Source organism: Plasmodium malariae (assembly GCF_900090045.1).
Source record: "Plasmodium malariae genome assembly, chromosome: 1".
Classification (NCBI taxonomy): domain Eukaryota; phylum Apicomplexa; class Aconoidasida; order Haemosporida; family Plasmodiidae; genus Plasmodium; species Plasmodium malariae.
In genome coordinates this window covers 897,274-918,386 of record NC_041775.1, presented here as the reverse complement: position 1 = coordinate 918,386, position 21,113 = coordinate 897,274, and the positions used below count along the sequence as shown (strand labels likewise).

The 21,113-nt window shown below is 29.2% G+C and overlaps 4 protein-coding genes and 1 non-coding gene across 5 annotated transcripts; 3 read left to right on the top strand and 2 right to left on the bottom strand.

Moving 5' to 3' along the window:
* Positions 1-534: 534 nt before the first annotated feature.
* Positions 535-2,005, bottom strand: PmUG01_01028000 (proteasome subunit beta type-4, putative; the record flags this gene model as incomplete). Its single annotated transcript, XM_029008516.1, has 2 exons — positions 535-1,223; positions 1,921-2,005. 2 exons carry the CDS (start codon positions 2,003-2,005, stop codon positions 535-537), a joined length of 774 nt encoding a protein of 257 aa, XP_028860068.1.
* Positions 2,006-4,554: 2,549 nt separating this feature from the next.
* PmUG01_01027900 lies at positions 4,555-4,686 on the bottom strand. Its single transcript, XR_003751924.1, has one exon. It is a non-coding gene; the product is annotated as an uncharacterized ncRNA (small nucleolar RNA).
* Positions 4,687-6,553: 1,867 nt separating this feature from the next.
* PmUG01_01027800 (cactin homolog, putative) lies at positions 6,554-10,151 on the top strand (the record flags this gene model as incomplete). Its single annotated transcript, XM_029008515.1, is given in 4 exon segments — positions 6,554-7,195; positions 7,209-7,743; positions 8,265-8,691; positions 9,362-10,151. The coding sequence occupies 4 exon segments, from the start codon at positions 6,554-6,556 to the stop codon at positions 10,149-10,151; spliced, it is 2,394 nt and encodes a 797-aa protein (XP_028860067.1).
* Positions 10,152-11,970: 1,819 nt separating this feature from the next.
* On the top strand, positions 11,971-14,478 carry PmUG01_01027700 (conserved Plasmodium protein, unknown function; the record flags this gene model as incomplete). The annotated part of the gene is made up of 1 exon (XM_029008514.1): positions 11,971-14,478. One exon carries the CDS (start codon positions 11,971-11,973, stop codon positions 14,476-14,478), a length of 2,508 nt encoding a protein of 835 aa, XP_028860066.1.
* Positions 14,479-16,179: 1,701 nt separating this feature from the next.
* METAP1c (methionine aminopeptidase 1c, putative) lies at positions 16,180-18,336 on the top strand (the record flags this gene model as incomplete). Its single annotated transcript, XM_029008513.1, has 1 exon — positions 16,180-18,336. One exon carries the CDS (start codon positions 16,180-16,182, stop codon positions 18,334-18,336), a length of 2,157 nt encoding a protein of 718 aa, XP_028860065.1.
* Between the last annotated feature and the right edge of the window lie 2,777 nt (positions 18,337-21,113).

Below are 21,113 nucleotides of genomic sequence, written 5' to 3'. Positions count from 1 at the left end.
ATATGAAAAAATGGAGAAAAAATAGAGAAAAAATAATAAATAAATGTGGAAAAAATATGAAAAAATTAAGTAAAAATAATGGAAAGAATTATGAAAAAATATTGAAAAAATATTGAAAAAATGGGGAAAAAATTTGGAAAAAAGAGAAGCTACACTAACTGCAGTTAAAAGTTCATTCCAAAAATTGTCGTTACAAGATAAAGTTAAATGTAATAACAAAATGGCGCTATAAACTGAAACTAAAAGTTAATGCCTCGAATTAATGCCAAGCACTGAAGCAAAAAATTATGGAAAAAATTGAATAGAAAAACTGAACCTACGAACAGATGCGCATCAAACTAACACTTCGAACAGATGCGCATCAAACTAACACTTCGAACAGATACGCATCAAACTAACACTTCGAACAGATACGCATCAAACTAATGCTTCGAACAGACGAATCAAACTAACACTTCGAACAGACTAATCAAACTAACGCTTCGAACAGATACGCATCAAACTAATGCTTCGAACGGGCTCAAAGAAACCCCGTTACCACATGCAACCTGTAGAGGGCAGCATTGTGGAGGGGTAGACGTACTTGTCCGAGTTTAATTCACAGGCGAGGATATATGGCTGTTCATACTCCACTCCTTTGCTAGTAACCTTAACTATCTGTATTTTGTTAGAAGCCGTTGTATCACGAAAATACAATATCCTTAAGCACTCATTAATCAAAGTTCGAGCTTCATCTTCAGTCATATTATCCTTGTACTGATTTCTTAACAATGTTAAAGCAAAGTAACGAGCATATCCTGTAGTCATATAATCAGCAGCAAAATTCGTTCCATGCATATCAACAAAACCAATATACAAATCATTTTTATCAATATCTTTATATGCTTCTTCCTTTTTTATGTTATCTGAAAAGAGTAATATATTTTTATCATTGTCATCATATTCTTGTGAATTTACTCCAGCTATTATTATTGTATTAAATAAAGGATCTATTTTATTCTTTCTGTTGTAAAACAATCTACTCACATATGAATGGTAATATTTCGTATCATGTACATCATACTTACTCTTTTTTTCTGTTACATTGTTTACATTAACACGTGAAAGTAATTCATGTAAATACTGGGCATCTCCTAACTCGCCGCTAAAACTCATTACTGTTTTATTGTTTATTTTGAATATTCTTTGGACATTTTGAAATTTTGCGTAACTCCCATAGCTAGCTGTAAGTCGGACAAGGCGGGGGGAAGGGGAAAAAAAAAAAATAATATAAATAAAATATAATATAAATAAAAAATAATATAAATAAAAAATAATATAAATAAAATATAATATAAATAAAAAATAATATAAATAAAAAATAATATAAATAAAATATAATATAAATAAAAAATAATATAAATAAAATATAATATAAATAAAATATAAGAAGTTATAAAAAAAAAAAATCAAATGACGTAAATTGCTACATGGTAACGTGAAAAGTCCTTCATATACACAGTTCAACGTGCTCTGTGTAGCATAAAATAAATATACGAACAAAAAACAAAATAGCTACTCCATTGGGGAAAGCCAAGAGCACGTGCAGACAATAACATTATATACACTACACACCCATGTATTTGTGCCCACTCGAGCGATGTACGAAACATTTGTGTAACTAAATGAATGGAAGAAACATCCACACGAAAAAGTACAATGAAACTCTCGTCATTTTATAATCAACAATAAGAGCTTCTCGTAAACAAGTAACAATATGCACATACATATGTATATACGTATACATATGTATATACGTATACATATGTATATACGTATACATATGTATATACGTATACATATGTATATACGTATACATATATATATATATGTATATATACATATATATATATGTATATATATATATATATATATACACACCTTTCTTATCTGCTGCAATCATTATTCCATTTTTGTACTTCAAAGCTATTACTGAAGTTCCTGTCACTACTGGCCCTAGCGTCATTTTTGTTCAAATAATTTTTTCACTACATAAATAAGATACGTTTATTAGGTCAAACACTCGTGTATTCGTTAAATTATTAGTTTGTTGATACAAACACTCGTGTATTCGTTAAATTATTAGTATGCTGGTACAAACACTCGTGTATTCGTTAAATTATTAGTATGCTGGTACAACACTCGTTTATTGAATGAAAAGTTCTTTTACTATCTCAGTTGGAGATGTTGAACATCATCACAGTAAACAGTTTTGCTTAACGATCACTCTCGTAAGTTTTATTCGATTTTTTACTTCATAATTCGCAAAATTGTACACTCAATTTTTGTTATTCAAGCAGGTTATATGGTTTGCACCTTTGTATGCTACGCTATAGAGCGGTTATTGAATATTTTGAAAAAGTACCTTAGGGTTCAAGGTATATTCGTGTATGTAAATATATGTACTTGTATGTACATATATGTGTATATGTATGTATGTACGTATATATATATATATATATATATATACATATATGAATACTTTCTTTTCTTTTTTTTTTTTCCAAGTAACTCTTTTCACATTTGGATATGAAAAAAAAATAAAATAAAATTGAACTTCACGTTGATATCAATATAAGCGATAGTACCACTGCGTAAATTTGCAATTACGCGTAGTTAGCAAGTCATACTTCACTGCTAAGTGCTAAGTATACCTTGCTTTTACAAGTTTAACAGAAACTCTAATGTATGTTTCATACCTTATTTTCGAGTGCATTGTACATGTACATTGTGCAGGTCTCACATTTAGTGAAACATATTAAATGAAGTGACTACACAATAGGTGAGAAAAAAATGTAGGCAGTTGTACAGAAATTTTTGTACATGCATGTGTATATATATATATATACATAATAGGTATGTATACGTATATATTACGAATATACCTTCATTCCGTTTAAATGAAGGTGCACGCAGAAACACTATTCCGAGCTATGTTCAATCTTTAAATAGTGTGTTGAATGTACAATTATTTTAATTATTTTGACCCTTTTAATTCTTTTATATTAAATGTAAAACAAATAATTAACATGTATGTTTTTGATCATATTTAAAATTATTTTTTATATTTCTTTAGCCGAGAATAATTATTGGGGGAAGAAAGTTAAAAACCGAAAAAAGGAAAAAAAAAAAAAAGAAGAAAACGAAACTTCGTTAAATAAAATATTTTAAAATATACATATATATACACATGCTACATATAGTGAAGGGTTTTTCTCTTTTTTATTTAAAAAAAAAAAAAAAAAAATGGACTAATATATATATATATATATATATATATTGTGAAAAAAGGGCTAAAATAGTAGTACGATGATTTAATGTGCTATCATTCCTTCTCCTCTACGCTCTTTCACTTATACATTCATCAGGAGTACTGAAAAACATTTACCCCCTTCGATAATTGTGTGTGCAAAATGTTACAGTGGGAGGAGAATTAATAAGAAAATGTTCGAAAATTGTTCAAGCATTCCACAAATAAATACCTAATACACCCACATATAAATATATATATATATATATATATATTTATAATACCCATCATTATTCGTTGCTTTCGTTTTTCAACCTTTTTACATTGGTATATTCTCCATTAGGCAGATGATGAAAAATAGGCAAATTCGTAACTCAGACATTACACATACATACATGTACAAAAATATATAAATATATATATATGTATATAACCGGCTCCTGTTTCACATTTATTTTCTTCTATTCACGTGATAAGTCAACGAAAAAGTGAAACGCCAAATCATAAGGCAAAAAGCGCTCTGCATTCGTTACTTAGCAACAGTGCATAAATGTATATATTATTCTTATACATATATATATATATATATAAATATACATATAAATGTTTACATTTATTTCGCGCACAGCTTATCCATCTATCGCTTTGTACGTAAATAAAGTTAGTTCATATGCTAACTTTATTTTATTCTTTTTCTACATCATATTTCCCCGCACATACATATTCTTTTGTATCAAATTGACAACTAAAAAAAAAAATAAAACTTTTTTTTTTTTTTTTTTTTTTTTACGTATACTTTTTTCCTTTTAAAAATAAAAAATAATTTTAAAAATTATCCTTCCTTTGCAATGCGCAAAAAACAATTCAAGTAAATATGCATATATATATATATATATACGTAAACAATAGGAACATACGTACGTACGAACATACACATATATACAGGAAATGATCGTATAAGAGGATACACATTATTGAGTTAGCCTTTATTTCTAAGCTCTAAAAATATTCCCTCATTTTCCCAAAAAAATAAGAAGAGAAGGAAAAATTATTTTTTTCTTCTTGCTTCTTTTTTCTTTTTTCTTTCTTCTTTTTTCTTTTTTCTTTCTTCTTTCTTCTTTTTTCTTTTTTCTTTTTTCTTTTTTCTTTTTTCTTTCTTCTTTTTTCTTTCTTCTTTCTTCTTTTTTCTTTTTTCTTTTTTCTTTCTTCTTTTCTTTTAATTTTATAATATACTCTACTCTTGTAATATTGCAATACTGTAATTTGCCTCCTCAGGGTCAACAAAATGACAACAAGGTAAATAGAATTTTGACCTTTTGTTTTCTACAAACTTTTTATTTAGTTTTTCTTTTGTTTTTCATCATAGGAGGTTCAACCATAAAAATGGAAGGATCACAAAAAAAAAAAAAAAAAAAAAAAAAAATAAAAAAGAAAAAAAAAAAAAAAAAATAATATTATTTAATTGATGTTATTAAATATAAATGAATAAAAAAAAAAAATGCTCACCCCGTTAGCCAATTAAATGTTATATTTTTCTTCGATTCATAGTGCACATCTAAAAAAAAAATTTTTATACATGTTTATGCAATATATGCATGTGCGAATAAATAGATAATTATATATATATACATATATTTGTAAAAATTTGCCGAAATGACAAGATAGCTCGTAATAAAATCTCAATAGGGTTATGTAAATAGATATATATATGCATATACGAATTGGTAAAATTTTTTTTTTTTGTGGATAGGGTTTAAAGTGATGATATAAAAATGCTTTTAACAATTTCGTAGCTGCGTCGAAAAATTGGCCAAAAACGTTGAAAAAAGTATGTTTAAACCTACAAATATATATATGTACATAATATATATGATATGTACATAATATACAAGCATATGTACATAATATATAAGCATATGTACATAATACATACATACGGTACATAATACATACATACGGTACATAATACATACATACGGTACATAATACATACATACGGTACATAATACATACATACGGTACATAATACATACATACGGTACATGTATGCACGCATTAGGAACACCCATTATATACTGCTCCACTTTACCCATTTTTTAAGAAATAAAATGACGTGCTTATCTTAAACAGAGCTTACAAAAAAGGTATGCATATTTAAAAAAAAAAAAAAAAAAAAAAAAATCGCTCCTTTGTTATATTGAATATAAGCTAACAAGTGCTGCAACTTCTCTTAGTAACATGTCATAAATGATAAGCACTACGTTTATTTTTTTTCGTTAGTTGCACGAAATATATATATATATATATATATATATACATACATATAAACATATATTACATATAACACATGTGAAGCGTTCGGTTCTCTGCCCCTTTTGACTAACCACATCACTGTCGTGCCGTAAAGAGGAACGAAAAATCAAATTTTTAAATAAAATATGAACCAAAGCAGGAAAAAAAAAAAAAAAAGAATAGAAATTTTTAACGAAATGAGTATATTTTTTAAATGTACAATTATATACCGCGAATTTTTAGAAGTTATGAATTGTTGAAAAAAAAAAAAAAAAAAAATAATATATATATATATTTATATATATATATATATGCACAATATTTAAGTAACCATGACGAATATGTTTAAAAGAAAATTAAAATATTTGTTCACGTATGAAGATGCATTTTTGCACATTACGAACGGAACATTAAAGGGGATAAATAATTAATATTTAAAGGACTCTCCTTTTTTGTTTGTTTGTTTGTTTGTTTTTTGTTTTTTTGTTTTTTGTTTTTCCCCCACATCCCTGAAGTTTGTTATTGCAAATTTGTTATATGATTGCATTCCCCTTGATGTATATAATTTTGAATGTATGTTGAAGGAGTATATATTTAACATAGAGCTCAACTATATATATACCTACATGTGTGTGTGTTTATGTACTTATTTAAGACATATGTATTGCCCATGTGTACACGTAGTATGCCGGACCTGCACCCAGTAACGCCGATGATATTATAAAAAAATTAATATATAAGCGAATATATAAGCGAATATATAAGCGAATATATAAGCGAATATATAAGCGAATATATAAGCGAATATATAAGCGAATATATAAGCGAATATATAAGCGAATATATAAGCGAATATATAAGCGAATATATAAGCGAATATATAAGCGAATATATAAGCGAATATATAAGCAGATAACGAAAGAGAGGAATCGGTACAACATTGTGAGAAGCGAATCATCGAGTGAGACAGGCATGAGAGGAAAGAGATACAGAGGGCATGATAACTATGAGCGGAAAAGAAAAAAAAGAGGCATAGATAGAAACAGAGAAAGGGAGGAAGAAGGGATAAGTCATTCATCTGCATTGTACTCGGATGAATCCGCTGCTTCAATCGTAAGAGAAAAGGGAAGGAGAAAATATTATACTTCTAGTGACTATTCGGACGAAGAAAATAAGACAAATAAACGTACAAGCAGGGTTCGTCGAGGGTCATCACATGACAGATATGAGAGTAGCAGTTGTAGTAGTAACAGCAGTTATAGTAGTAACAGCAGTGATAGTAGTAACAGCAGTGATAGTAGTAGTGGTAGTGAGAGTGGTAGTGGTAGTAGTATTCGTGGTAATGTAAGTGGTAGTAATAGTAGTATTCGTGGTAAGGCCAGTGGTAGTGGTAGTAGTATTCGTGGTAAGGCCAGTGGCAGGCGCAGTGACAGCAGCAGTGAAGACAGACAGAAAAGGAAAAGAAAGAACAAGGTACATGACCAGGAAAGAGAGAAAGAGAAACGAAGGAAGCATGCACGGAATAGAAAGAGAGGAGACGAGTTAGTGAAGAGAGGAAAAGAAAAAAGAAGGAATAAAAAAGATAAATGTAAAGAAAAAAAGAAAAAAAAAAAAAAAAAAAAAAGAGAAGGAAAGAATGAGGGAAAAGGAAAAAGATACAATGACTGTTAAGGAGCTAAAGAGAGAAAGAGAAAATTTAATGAAACGACATTTCAACTACACGGATGAGTGTAATCCCTTTGGGGATGATTCCTTATCCACTCCCTTTGTATGGAAATTAAAAAATAAATATGAAAAAATAAAAAATGATAACATAATGAAAATTACAACAAATAGCTTACTACAAAATTGTGTCTCTAAAATTAGTGAAATTGAGGAGGTTAAAAAGAGAAGGGAGGAAAGGGAAAAAGAAAAAGCATTACTAGAAGACTACAAACTACAATTAGAAAAGCAAAGAAATCAAATAAATGTTAAGGAGTATCTAGAGAAGGAGCAAATTTTTTTTATTAATCAACATCTACAGTCATCCACGCATAGGATTACGCATAACATGCTGCTGCACTCGGACATCTTTAGACAAGCTGTTCATATAGTTGACCAACGTGATGTTCAGAATGTGTACGTGCCGCATTTTAGGACCCCCTTTTATGTTATCTTGGAAGGTAATAGGGAAACAAAGAGGAAAAATTAAACAAAAAATATAAAATATAAAATATAAAATATAACATATAAAATATAAAATATAACATATAAAATATAAAATATAAAACAAAATAAATTAACGTACAATAAAGTGCGACAGCGTGTAATAAATTGTAATAATATTAAACAAGGAAACGTAATGGAATGTATTGTAATACAATAACGTTTTTCCGACGTTTCCTACCATTCGTGGTACTGCAAAATAAAAAGAAAAAGCAATTATCATTTGTTAGAGCCGAAATAATGTGTGCATATGCAGAAGCACCATGCGCTCATTTTTTCGTACTTTGTTATGCTCAGAGAGACTATCCTATTCACGCGCTTGTCTGCTATCACTACATATTTTAAGCGAAATGTATACATGCCCATATACATATGTGTTTATATACATGTACATAACATACTTCTAATAGCATGTGATACCTGTCCCGTTACCAATTTTGCAATGCGTTAACTTTTTTTTTTTTTTTTTTTTTTGCAGGTTTAAAAAAGAGAGAGCTGCAAAATTGCACGAAACAAGTAAAACTATTTCTACAACATGACAAACTATTTAATGAAGAGAAATATAATAAATATTGGACTTCACTTCTTTTTTTTTGTGAACATTATTTAGAAAAAATAAATTCGCATGAACATGATTCAGGTAATACAAGAACGATTGATGATGATAAAACGAATAGAAAAATACAAGTTTTTTTTGAAAACAAAGATTATGATGAGCTAGTCACATATGAAGAGAAAATAAAAAAAAAAATTATTACAAACGATAGTGATAACTTTGATATGACTTATTGGAATAATGTACTGTTGAAAATTCCCTTTTATAAGGCAAAATATATCTTAGACGATTTTCACAAAACATTAAGTTTGATGCTCTCCTTGAATAACCAGGACGAAGAACATTACAGGTACGTCCACCGAGTGTGGTTGAAGAGGATTCCCCTTCATTTTGTGTGCACCCTGTGTGATATGCTTTTATGTGGGTGTGCACATATATATATATATATATATATATATATATATATATATATATACATGCGCATGGTTACCTGTGCGTGTTTTGTATGTATGCATTATAACTCATTCTCCCTTCCCTCCCCCCCCCCTCTATGATAACTTCTCATGAAGCAGTCAATTCACTTACTATTTAGCATGACAAAGCAAGTAGTAAACTAAAATACTGCCATATTAACGTTGACACAGTTGCATAAAATTTTAAATTATTCATTTATTAAATTTAATGTAATGTAACTGTTTTACAATATTTGTGTTTCTATGTTAAACTATAACGTATTTGAGTGATATGTAAAATAATTACAAGGTTATGTATTGGGAGAGATATTCCTTTGATTTAACCGCAGGCTTTCCAGCTATTTTACGGTTCAAATCAAATTGAGGAATGAGAGAGAGGGATATAAATGTCTGCACATGTGCATGTCGTATGGTAACGTGTATATACACGTGCCCACCCCATGTGCATACATATATATATATGTATGTATGTATATTTGTGCAAATTTTTGTTTATGGTATGTACCCATTCACCACACATACTCATGCACTATCATACCCCTTCAGGTTGCAGGAACATATGGACAAAGCCGATCACCCTGTACGGGAGGAGGAAAAAGAAAATATGAATATCTGCTATGAGTGCAAAAGCCCATCTTTGATATCGCTTGAACAGTTGGGCAATGACGAATTGCATGTTTTTAACTCGGATGAAGAGTTAGAAGACAGAAAAAAAATTAATGAAAAAATTTTAAAAAAAATAAATGTTTTGAATAATGAGAACAGTAGTAGTAATGTAACAATTTATGATGAAACAGAGAAAGACAAATCTAGGGACAAGCGAGAATACGAATTAAATAAGATGTTTAGAAGAGACAAAGAAATATATGATAGCTTTGTTCAGAGAGAAAAGAAGAAAGGAATAAAAGACGAAATAATTATGAAGGATATGGCAAATTATGCTGATATAACAAGTACGTTAAGAAGTTCTTTACTAGTAACAAGAAAACCACTTTATTTTAATCGAATTAAAACATCCTTTGACTGGAACAAATATAATAAGACACATTATGATTATGAAAATACTCCTCCTAAATACATTTGTGGTTATAAGTTTAACATCTTTTACACAAATCTGTTAAACAAGAAAGAGAAACCATCGTGGAGATTACATCCAACAGAGGATGAAAGCAAAGTGTTAATAATATTTCACGCAGGAGTACCCTACTTAGACATTGCTTTTAAAATTGTAAATGCTGAATGGTCCTATGATAAGCACAGGGGTTTTAGGAACGTTTTTGATAAGGGTATTTTACAGCTCTATTTTAATTTTAAGAAAAAAAGGTACAGGCGATGATACGAATTGGTGGAGGGAAGATAATGGCAGTAAGTGCTTGGTTATGTTTATTCATTTTTTTTTTTGTTTTTTTGTTTTACACATGTAATAAGGAATTTAAACAGTGCTATGGATCCCATTACTTTTATGTATATGTGTACCGCAGTATGCATATTACACTTTTTTGCATCTTCGACCTAATTCCTTTTTTTTTTTCATCTTCTTCAGGCCATGTTTTATCATCTTTTTTTCTTCATTATACTTCCGCCTTTTTTTTTAGTTTATTTTTAATTTTTTGAAAATTTTTAATTTTTTTTTTTTAAGTGAACTTGAATGTTTCCCTTTTCTTTCCCGTAAGGAAAGGTAAAGTGAAAAAAATAAAATAAAATAAAATTGAACTGAATTGAATTGAATTGAACTAAGCTTTTTCTAAAGCACAACAAGTGGCATACTATTCATATCACAAAGAGCATACGTGTCAAGTACTATGCAAACAAGTACCTTTTTTCGGACTTTTGTTTTGTTTTTATTTTTTACATTTCTACATCTTTGATCTTTTACAAAATTTAAAGACTGTATATACACGTTATAATAAAAAAAAATATATATATAATAAAACAAAATGAAAAAAAAATATATGAACAAAAATATTACGATCAGCCTATATCACCTCCTCCTCCCCCCCCCAAACTGCAAATACTGAGAGCAGCTATTTTTCCACCAATTTTACGTTAATTTGTATTCGTATTTTATGGAAGGTGTAGATATCAAAATAGTATGCTTTTTCTACATGAGGTACAGCGCCATCGTCATGTGTTCTCCTCTGTAGAATTAAAATGTAGTATCGTTACGTTATTAAGTTGTTATTTCGTTATTTGATATTTTTTTTTTTTTTTTTCAATTGTAAGGGGATATAAAAAAGTAGTTCTTTCTTTTTATTGTTCTTTTTCTTTTCATTTTTCTTTTCATTTTTCTTTTCATTTTTCTTTTCATTTTATACTTTTTATTTTACTTTTTATTTTTCTGTTTTTTTCATTGCTTTTGTTCTATTTTCTTCCATTTTCTTCGATTTTCCTTTTTTTTCTCTTTTTTTCCGCATTTCTCTGTATCATATTAGCATAGTTCACTTATTATGAGCGTAAAAAAAAAAAAAAAAAAATTACAAAATATAGTTGAAGCTAAGGATATAAGAACTCCTTTTTTTTTCATTTTTTTCATTTTTTTTTCATTTTTTTTTTCAATCAATTATGCAATTATATTCTAAAAAGCACAACAGTATCGCGTAAAAATTGTAGAGAAGCAAAAAAAAAAAAATGTACTGTTCTATCCAACTTCAAATGGATAATAAAAATTGTCCCCACTGAAATGGATATCCCTCATTTCTTTACGCATATATATAAACTTATATATATCAAATATTTGCATATATCAATCTATATATATATATACATATATATATATATATATATATATACATATATCGTACATGCGTACACGTTTGTTTGCAAAAAGTACGTTTTATTTTATTTTATTTTATTTTTTTATTTTTTTTTTATTTCATTTTTTTTTTTTATTTTTTTTTTTTCATTGAACTGGGCTTTCTCCTCACCATACTATGATGACGAGAAAAACAGGAAAAATAATAATTACCACTCCAGAAGAATAACAAGTTTACATTTTTATGAACATGTTTAAGATTCCCCATTTAGCTACGTTCATATTTTTGCAAAAAAAAAAAAAAAAAAAAAAAAATTAACGAATATAATGAAATTTTTTAAATTATAACTCCAGTTAAAGGTGCATATTTATATACATATATACGCGTGTACATTTGCGCAGCATGGTGGTTCGACTCGAACGAGTGGATAACCCACAGATGAGAAACTTATCTTTTTCTAAATCAAACAATGATGGAAGTAATCCTTCTCCTAGCTACCCTATTACGCATCATGAAAAATCGAACATAGATAACTATTATACATACAATGATAATGGGAAAGGACAAAAACAATTTTATAGCCTTACAAATTACAACAATGAACACGATATTAGAAATAACAGCTTGACAGCAATAGGTACTACTCCCTCATATAGCAATACAAATGATAGTAGAAAAAGAAAATTTTGTAATTACCAAAATGTATGTTATAATCAAAACATAGGGAATAGTAGAGACAACTATCAGTTAAAGGACTGCATATTCAAGGATTTGAAAAAACCAGGAAACTGTTACCTTGACCCCTTTCGCTCAAATTGTCAATCGTTAGGTGGATATCCTGTGCATAGAAATGAAACGTTAGTACTGGCAAATGTCCAAAGGGAAATTGCTACCACGAACAATAGCACTAATTGTAGAGGTGGTACGGCACAGTATGGTAAGAACGTAGTTGCGTATAACTACAGCCGGAATGGTGGGGGGGGCGGTCAGTACCCCTACGCCTCGTTCAGAAAGAAGAGGAAACTGCCAACACAAGGCGAAAGTCAAGTTTATCATAAAATTAATGAAAGCAGTGTTGTTTGCACATTCCCCAATGAATTGTGCTGTACCAATGGTACAAATAACAATACTGCAGTTGTAAATGAATACAGTTCGAACGCTGAAAAAAAGTACAACCAATGTAGTAATGGAGCCTCTATTCATGCAAAATGGAAGCGCAGTAGTGACAACACGGGGGTACGGATGCATACCAAGGTAAAAGAATACTCAACAGAGTTACAAGCTGATAATGGTTTTACAAAAGAAGATGAGATTACTAAGGGCGAAAGTGAAGGAGGGAAACTCGCGCATTTATCATCATACAGTGCGCATAGTACGCACAATACGAGTAGTACACATAATAGGCATAGTACACACAATACGAGTAGTACAAATAATAGGTATAGTACACACAATACGAGTAGTACAAATAATAGGCATAGTACACACAATACGAGTAGTACACATAATAATAACGACAATAATGTAAATGTATCCTCAGAAAAAAGAAAAAAGAAAAAAGGTAATAATGACGTTCAGAGAAAGTACAACATATTAAGAGAAGCGTATGAATACTTTGCAAGTCGAAACGTGCAAAATGAGAGGGAAGTGAACAGCTCAGATGAGGAGGAAGATACAACACCAGAAGACAATGTTGCAAAAGATAAAGACATAACCACTAAAGATGAAGACATAACTACTAAAGATGAAGGCATAACTACTAAAGATGAAGGCATAACTACTAAAGATGAAGGCATAACTACTAAAGATGAAGGCATAACTACTAAAGATGAAGGCATAACTACTAAAGATGAAGGCATAACTACTAAAGATGAAGGCATAACTACTAAAGATGAAGGCATAACTACTAAAGATGAAGGCATAACTACTAAAGATGAAGGCATAACTACTAAAGATGAAGATTTAACTACTAATAATGAAGACAGTCATTATAGTAAAAACATCTGTAATGTGTGTAAAGAAAAAACGTACAAGTATAGATGCCCCTTTTGTGAAATAAAGTATTGCTCTTTAATTTGTTCAAAAACTCATAAAAGTATATTTAAATGCAAAAATAAATTAAAAAAAAATTTTAAATTAAAGAATGTTGGAAGATTAAATTTTGATGAGAACTTGTTACATAGAGACTTTTTATACTTACAAAATGTGGAAAGGATTATAGAAGGTAATTATAAATTCATTAAAATAAAAGAATATGAAACGACCAAATTATGGCTAGTTGTTTATAAAAAATTAAAAAATATTTTAAAAAAAAAAAAAATTTATTTATTAAAAGCACCTATATATACAAAATTACACAAAGATAACAAGACTTATATTTCGAATAATGAAATATTCTGGATGATCAAAATAACCTTTATAAATGCAAATGTATTTATATTTCTTGATGATATTTCGGAGCATACTACTTTTATGCAAGTACTTAACATGGCATGCAAGAAAATGGACACGTTAGAAGCTAAGATAGGTATTACTTATATTAAAAATATGGACGCAATACGAGTTTCTTTGCATAACAACGTACGTACGATGGGAAAAGGAGGAGCAAAACAAGAGGGAAGAGCGGAAGAAGGAGGAATGGAAGAGAGAGGAGAGGAAGAGGGAGGAATGGAAGAGAGAGGAGAGGAAGAGGGAGGAATGGAAGAGAGAGGAGAGGAAGAGGGAGAGAATGAAAAAAAAAGCACCTTCTTTTCAATCCACCATACTATCAACAATGCCTTGTTCGGTCAGTCTTTCTATGAGTACCCACATTTCCTTTTTGAAGTTGTTCATGAAGACAACGTACCGGTTCTAAATCTTTCCTATGATATCATACCCCAGAAGGAGGTAATAATCAGACGGACGGATTAGCACAGCGTACGTACGTGTGTGTTTCCAAAGTACACACAAAGGAGCAGAGTTTTCACTAGAGAAGTTATACGCAAATACTGAAAAAACAAAACATGGTAATAAACAAAGAAATAATTTGGTGAAATGAAATAAAAACAAATGGTAAATTATGTGCAAAGCCGATGAAAATGTGTATTAAAGAGTTTGCACGAAGGAATCACTGCTAAAAAAAGCAGCTCTTAATCGTGAAATATGGGTGAGGTCCCCTTTTTTGTTTTAGCTAGAAAAAAAAAAAAAAGAGAAAAGAGAAAAGAGAAAAGAGAAAAGAGAAAAGAGAAGAGAAGCACTTTCATTTGCACCATTTTGAATATATTATGCACTGTTCAAGAAACACAAGTTTAAGAGGTATGTCTGCAAATGCTTTTTTTTTTTTTCTTCTTCTTCATTGTTCCATTTTTGCTTTGTTTAGTTTTAACTTTAATTATTAAACGTGTTATGACGTTTTGATGCAATATTTCTGTTATGTTAAACTAGGTTTAACATAGTTCCATAGTAATATGTGTTATTTTCAATTCTATTATATTCTTATATCATTTCTTTTGCTTTATTTTGCCCCCTTTTTTTTTTATTGTATTCCATGCTAGTATGCTTTTAGCTGCTCCATGTTTTCAATTAAATATAATTTTTGTAAAACCAAAATATGCGCAAAAACTTAATTTGTCATATCAGCATTCTATTGCCAAATAGAGGTAGCTTTATTGGCTATATGGCATTACTACATTTTTTTTTTTTTTTTTTTTGCAAAATTTATTCCTCGCATACATTTTGTATATATGGGAGTGCCCCAAAGTTCTTAAACGCGTTCCCGTTACACATATACATACTACAACTATTAAACGTTACACTTGACCTTTTTCGTAAAATAAAATTGCAGCAAAAATGTAGCTGCTCGATAGGAACGTACACTCGGTATACATATATTATATATATATATATATATATATATTTATATTTATTTATATGTATATGGGCATATGCATATGTGTACATATGTGGATTTAAAAAAAAAAAAAAAAACTTACTAAATAGGTGAGCAAGCTAGTAATTTTCATCCTCCTCAATTGTAGTATGCATTCTTCTAAGCAGCTGAACGCAAAAAGAATTTTCTGCCTAGAAGTTTGTTTATTGACGTAATCATATAAAGCATGTGACTATGCACAACTGTACGCATTATGTACCCTTTGATGCGTATGCCATTCTAGCGTGTAATATGAAAGTTCAGTTATATCATTTTTTCCTGTTCCATTCTTTTTTTTTTTTCTTTTCTTTCTTTTTTTTTTTTTCCACTTTACCATTAGCTCTCCACTCCCTTTTTGTAACACATCCAATTGTGTTACAGCTTTTTCTTTTAATATTAACTTCCGCATTTCTTGATGAATCCCATACATGAGTATTTGAACGATGATTAATACTACTTTTAAAGTTACATCCCCTCCCCCATCTTTTCCAATTTAACGAGAAAAAAATTTAAATAAATAAATGAATAAAAGAAGGAATGAATAAACGAACAAACGAATGAATAAACAAACGAGCAAACGAATGAATAAACAAACGAGCAAACGAATGAATAAACAAACGAACAAACGAATGAATAAACAAACGAGCAAACGAACAAACGAATGAATAAACAAACGAATGAATAAAAGATGACCAAACGCGTAAATGAGCAAAGGAGGGGGGAAAAAAATTATGAACGTTCATATTCTTTTGCTGTCAATTGTTTTGGGCATATGTGCATGTAAAAGGAGTATCGCAAACAACGTAAATAGCGCATATAGCAGCTGTGGTAACAGGGGTGATATTTTGTCGAGAAGAGAAAGAAAAGGAAGCGAAAAATATGTGCATAATACCTTGTGTAGTAGCTCTCATAATGTTAGGATAAAACGGAAGGGTTGTGCAAGTGCCAAAGGAAATACATCCCTCTGTTGTAACTTTATTATTGCAAAACAAAAGGAAGAAGAAAATAAAAAAAAAAAAAAAAAAAAAAAATACCTGAACAGTTCAGGTGAAGGCTTTTCAAATACATGTCATCATGATGTAAAAAAAAATACAAAAGATTATTCAGAAGATATATTACCATCATATCACAGATATATAGAAAACTTTAAGACAAGGAAAATAATCCATCCGAGCATAAGAATATCAGAATTAGATAAAAAATTTATGAAATGTAAGGACAGTTATAACAAATTATATTCACACTTAAAAGACAGTGAAATATTTGAAAATTTCTCCTATGTAGGTAGACAGAAAAAAGGGATACAATCTCCCAAGTATTATTTGCCAAAATATATTGAGAGACCAAATTATCACAAAACAGGAATGCCAATTTATGTAAACTATGAGAATAGTAGTAATAACAATGCAGCAGCAGAAGAAGCAGCAGCAGCATTCTGTTCCTCTTCATATAATGAAACTGTTGAAGATGAAACAAATGCAAAAAAGTATGAATACAAAAATGTAAAGGACGATGAAGGGATTGAAATAATATCTAGAAATTGTAAATTTGCAAGAGAACTAATGGATGATATTTCATACATTGTGTGTGAAGGAATAACAACAAATGATATTGACATATATATATTAAACAAGTGTGTTAATAATGGGTTTTACCCCTCTCCATTAAATTATCATCTTTTTCCAAAGAGTAGCTGTGTATCCATAAATGAAATATTATGTCATGGGATACCAGATAACAATGTGTTATTTGAAAATGATATAGTAAAAGTAGATATAAGTGTGTATAAAGATAATTACCATGCTGATATGTGTGAAAGTTTTTTAGTTGAAAAAATTACGAAAAGCCAAAAAAAAAAAAGAAAAAGGCATTATGATTTTATATACTTAAATGACAAGTTCAGGACAAAATATACAAAATATATTTTAAAATATAATTTCGATTTAATAAAAAATAAAGTCGTTAAAAAGGGAAAATATTGCTCAGTTAGAAAAATAAGATATGTCGCTCCAAATTCGAAAGATCAACAAGGTATGTATCACGAGGATTACGATGATAATACAAATGTTATCGGTATAAGTGATGATAATGATAACGACAGTGACAGTGATAGCATTATTAGATTCAGGAATGGTACTAATAATGATTATGGTACCACTGATTCCAATGTTGGTAGTATGTACGATCACTACAATGATGTTAATGATGAACTCGAAAATTTTCACAAACAGTACGATCAACACGTAATATTCAACCCACCGAAAAACCACCTATACAATGACATACAGAAATATATATATAATAATGTAGGAAGGGACAAAGACAACAAAGGGATAGAAAGGAAGCATCTCCCCTTTTTTGATAGAAGTAAATTGGGCATAAATGATTTTAAAAAGTTCATGTATGAAAAAAATATAGAATTAATTAAAACAGCATATGAATGTACAATGGAAGCAATAAATGTATGTAAACCTGGAGTACCTTTTAAAACTATAGCTGAAGCTATGGATAGCTATCTTCAAAAAGTAAATAAAAAAAAGCATACACATTATACTATTGTACCTAATTTATGTGGTCATAATATAGGAAAGAATTTTCATGAAGAGCCTTTTATTATGCATACTTTAAATAATGATGATAGGAAAATGTGTGAAAACTTAGTTTTTACTATTGAACCAATTATATCTGAAAGACCCTGTGGTTTTATTACATGGCCAGATAACTGGACCATATCAAACGCAAGATATTATTTTTCTGCACAGTTTGAACATACCATTCATATAAAAAAAAATGGAGTAGACATACTTACAAAGAAAAATGATAAATCACCCCAGTTCATCTGGGAGAAGAACACTCTTTAGGCATGCAACTATCTAAAGGAAAAAATTATTGTCGTGTACCGTGTATAATACACCTGTACAATGGTATGCACACGCGCATACGTGTATATGTACACAAGTACGTATGTGTATATATATATATATACATCCTTTTACCCATTTACCCCAACCGCGGCTCTTTTAGTAAGCGGCATATATTTTTCCTTTAGCCTCTTTATTTGTCAGTTGTAAATGTTTGAGATTTTTTCTTTTTCTTTTTTTTCTCATTTATAGAAATATTGTTGAAGGCAATTCAATATGGGAGCCCAAAAGAAATGAAAAGAAAAAATATGTATGCATACATATATATAAGTATATATATACATATGTACATGTGCGTTTCGCGTGAACTTGTTATTCCATACGACAAACACGATATGTTTCTTCTTTACATATAGTTGTCATAAGCTTTTCACTACTGTTCTTTTTTGAATAAATGTACGAACATTTGTAGCACTATCAACGTTTTCAATATTTTAACCATTTAAAATTTTTTTTTTTTTTTTTTTTTTATTCAACTCCCTTTTTTTGAAGTATTTATAATTAAATTGAAGTGTTTTCTCATACGTAAAATTATATATATGCACTTTTTTTCCTCCCCTTCTTCATTCACTTTTTCCTGTCATATTACATATGTGCTTATGTATATAATATATATATATATATATATATATATATATATACTTGTATATATATGCCAGTGCTTATGCATGTACTTATAACGTGTTAAATCTTTTGAAGCCGTTTAATCTTTTATTTCGTATATATAATTTTTTGAAGTAATTTTTTGTTCTTAATTCGTTCAGTAGCTATATATATAGCCAGGAAATTTTAAGAGTAAGGGGGAAAAATATAAAAAAAAAAAAAAAAAAAAAAATTGTGGAAGTCCATAGATTTTGACTCTTTACATTACATAAATTGATATGTACATAAATGCATATGATTATTTCCGCATTAGCATATACATAAATGCTTAAGCATATTTCCGCGTTTTTATTATGTACTTACGAATATTTTCGCATTATATTCACATATATAATAATGAGATCAACATAATATTAAAACCTGTATAATTAAAAATTAATTTAGGTGTGAAACCTAAAACTGTAAACTGAATTTAAAAAAAAAAAAAAAAAAGGGGGTAAAAAAGAGCCTTTTCCAAAGATAGAACTTATGTGCATATATTTAATATGTACTAATACATATACGTATGTACATATATATAAATATATATACTACTATACATTTATATATTTATACATATATACTTATATATACACGTATGTACATATATATATATATATATTTTTATATATTTATACATACATATGTATACTTTTATGCACATGTACATATTATTTTAAGGACTTATATTTAGAAATTAACTCTTTTATAAGTCACATACATTTGCAGACACGCATATATATGTACGTGTACATATATTTTTATAAGTGTTCATGTTAGTTTATAATTATGTTTGTAACGGTAGAAATGCATAGCACTAGTGCATTTTTATATATATTAATTACTTCAAGACATTTCGTTAATCGCATTGTTGTTCATAAATACGGAAGTGAGTTTATTTCCTTAACAAGTTCATAATTTTTTTAATTCAAAAGTACATGCGCATATAAGTAAATGAGTATATATATATTTATGTACATGCATATATATATATATGCATACATACGTACAAATGACCGTTTATGAATGTCCATTTTTCGAACCTTTTTAATTTTTTTGCTAATCATAAAAACGTATACCTTGGACGTGTCAGTGGACCTGTGCGTACGCGTACATGCTTATGTGTACATATGTATGTTTGCGTATGTATGTTTGCGTATGTATGTTTGCGTATGCATGTCTATGTATGTACGTTCATGTATGTACGTTCATGTATGTCCGTTTACGTATGTGAATGGACATCCTTCCAGGTACGCTATACACGTGGATGCGCATAAACTAGGAGCAGATCCTTGATTATTATGAAACTTAAGAAAACAAAATAATATTTTTTTAATTTTTACGCAATATTTTAAATTTTTTGAATAAAAGGAAACTGCGCATTGTAATACAAAAGTATGTGCATATATCCAGCTGAATGCTTTTCTTAGTATTCGCATTAATTCAAGTATTAAAATAAGAAAAAAAAAAATATATCTACACATAGGCACATACATTTTAGTTACGGCACACCCTTTTTTTCTCTTCTTCCTTCTATTCTTTTTTTTTTTTTTTTTTTTTGGAAATATCTTCATTACTATTTTTTAACAAAATATTTTTTTTCCCCATCTTTCCCCCCCCCTCACCTGTAATAGCAGTATACTTAAACTTCGAAAAGAAATCCAAAAAAGAGGAAGCAAAAAAAGAAATCCAAAAAAGAGGAAGCAAAAAAAGGAACGCAAAAAAAGGAAGCAAAAAAAGGGAATGCAAAAAAAGGAAGCAAAAAAAGGGAATGCAAAAAAAGGGAATGCAAAAAAAGGGAATGCAAAAAAAGGGAATGCAAAATGAAATGCACAAGTTAGTAACTACGCAAAATAATAGCACTTCAGGTCTTATTGCATAAAACTGAGCTAAGAGAAAAACATTAGCAGCAATATACAGTTTTCTTGATTACGTATGTTTGCTTGTGTGCATAAAATAAATAAATGCACGTACGCATTTAAATGTGCATATATGCATGTGTACACATGCATATATGTACAATTGTACGCACATATAAAGTACATGCATGTAAACATTGTTCATCAAAAAATATA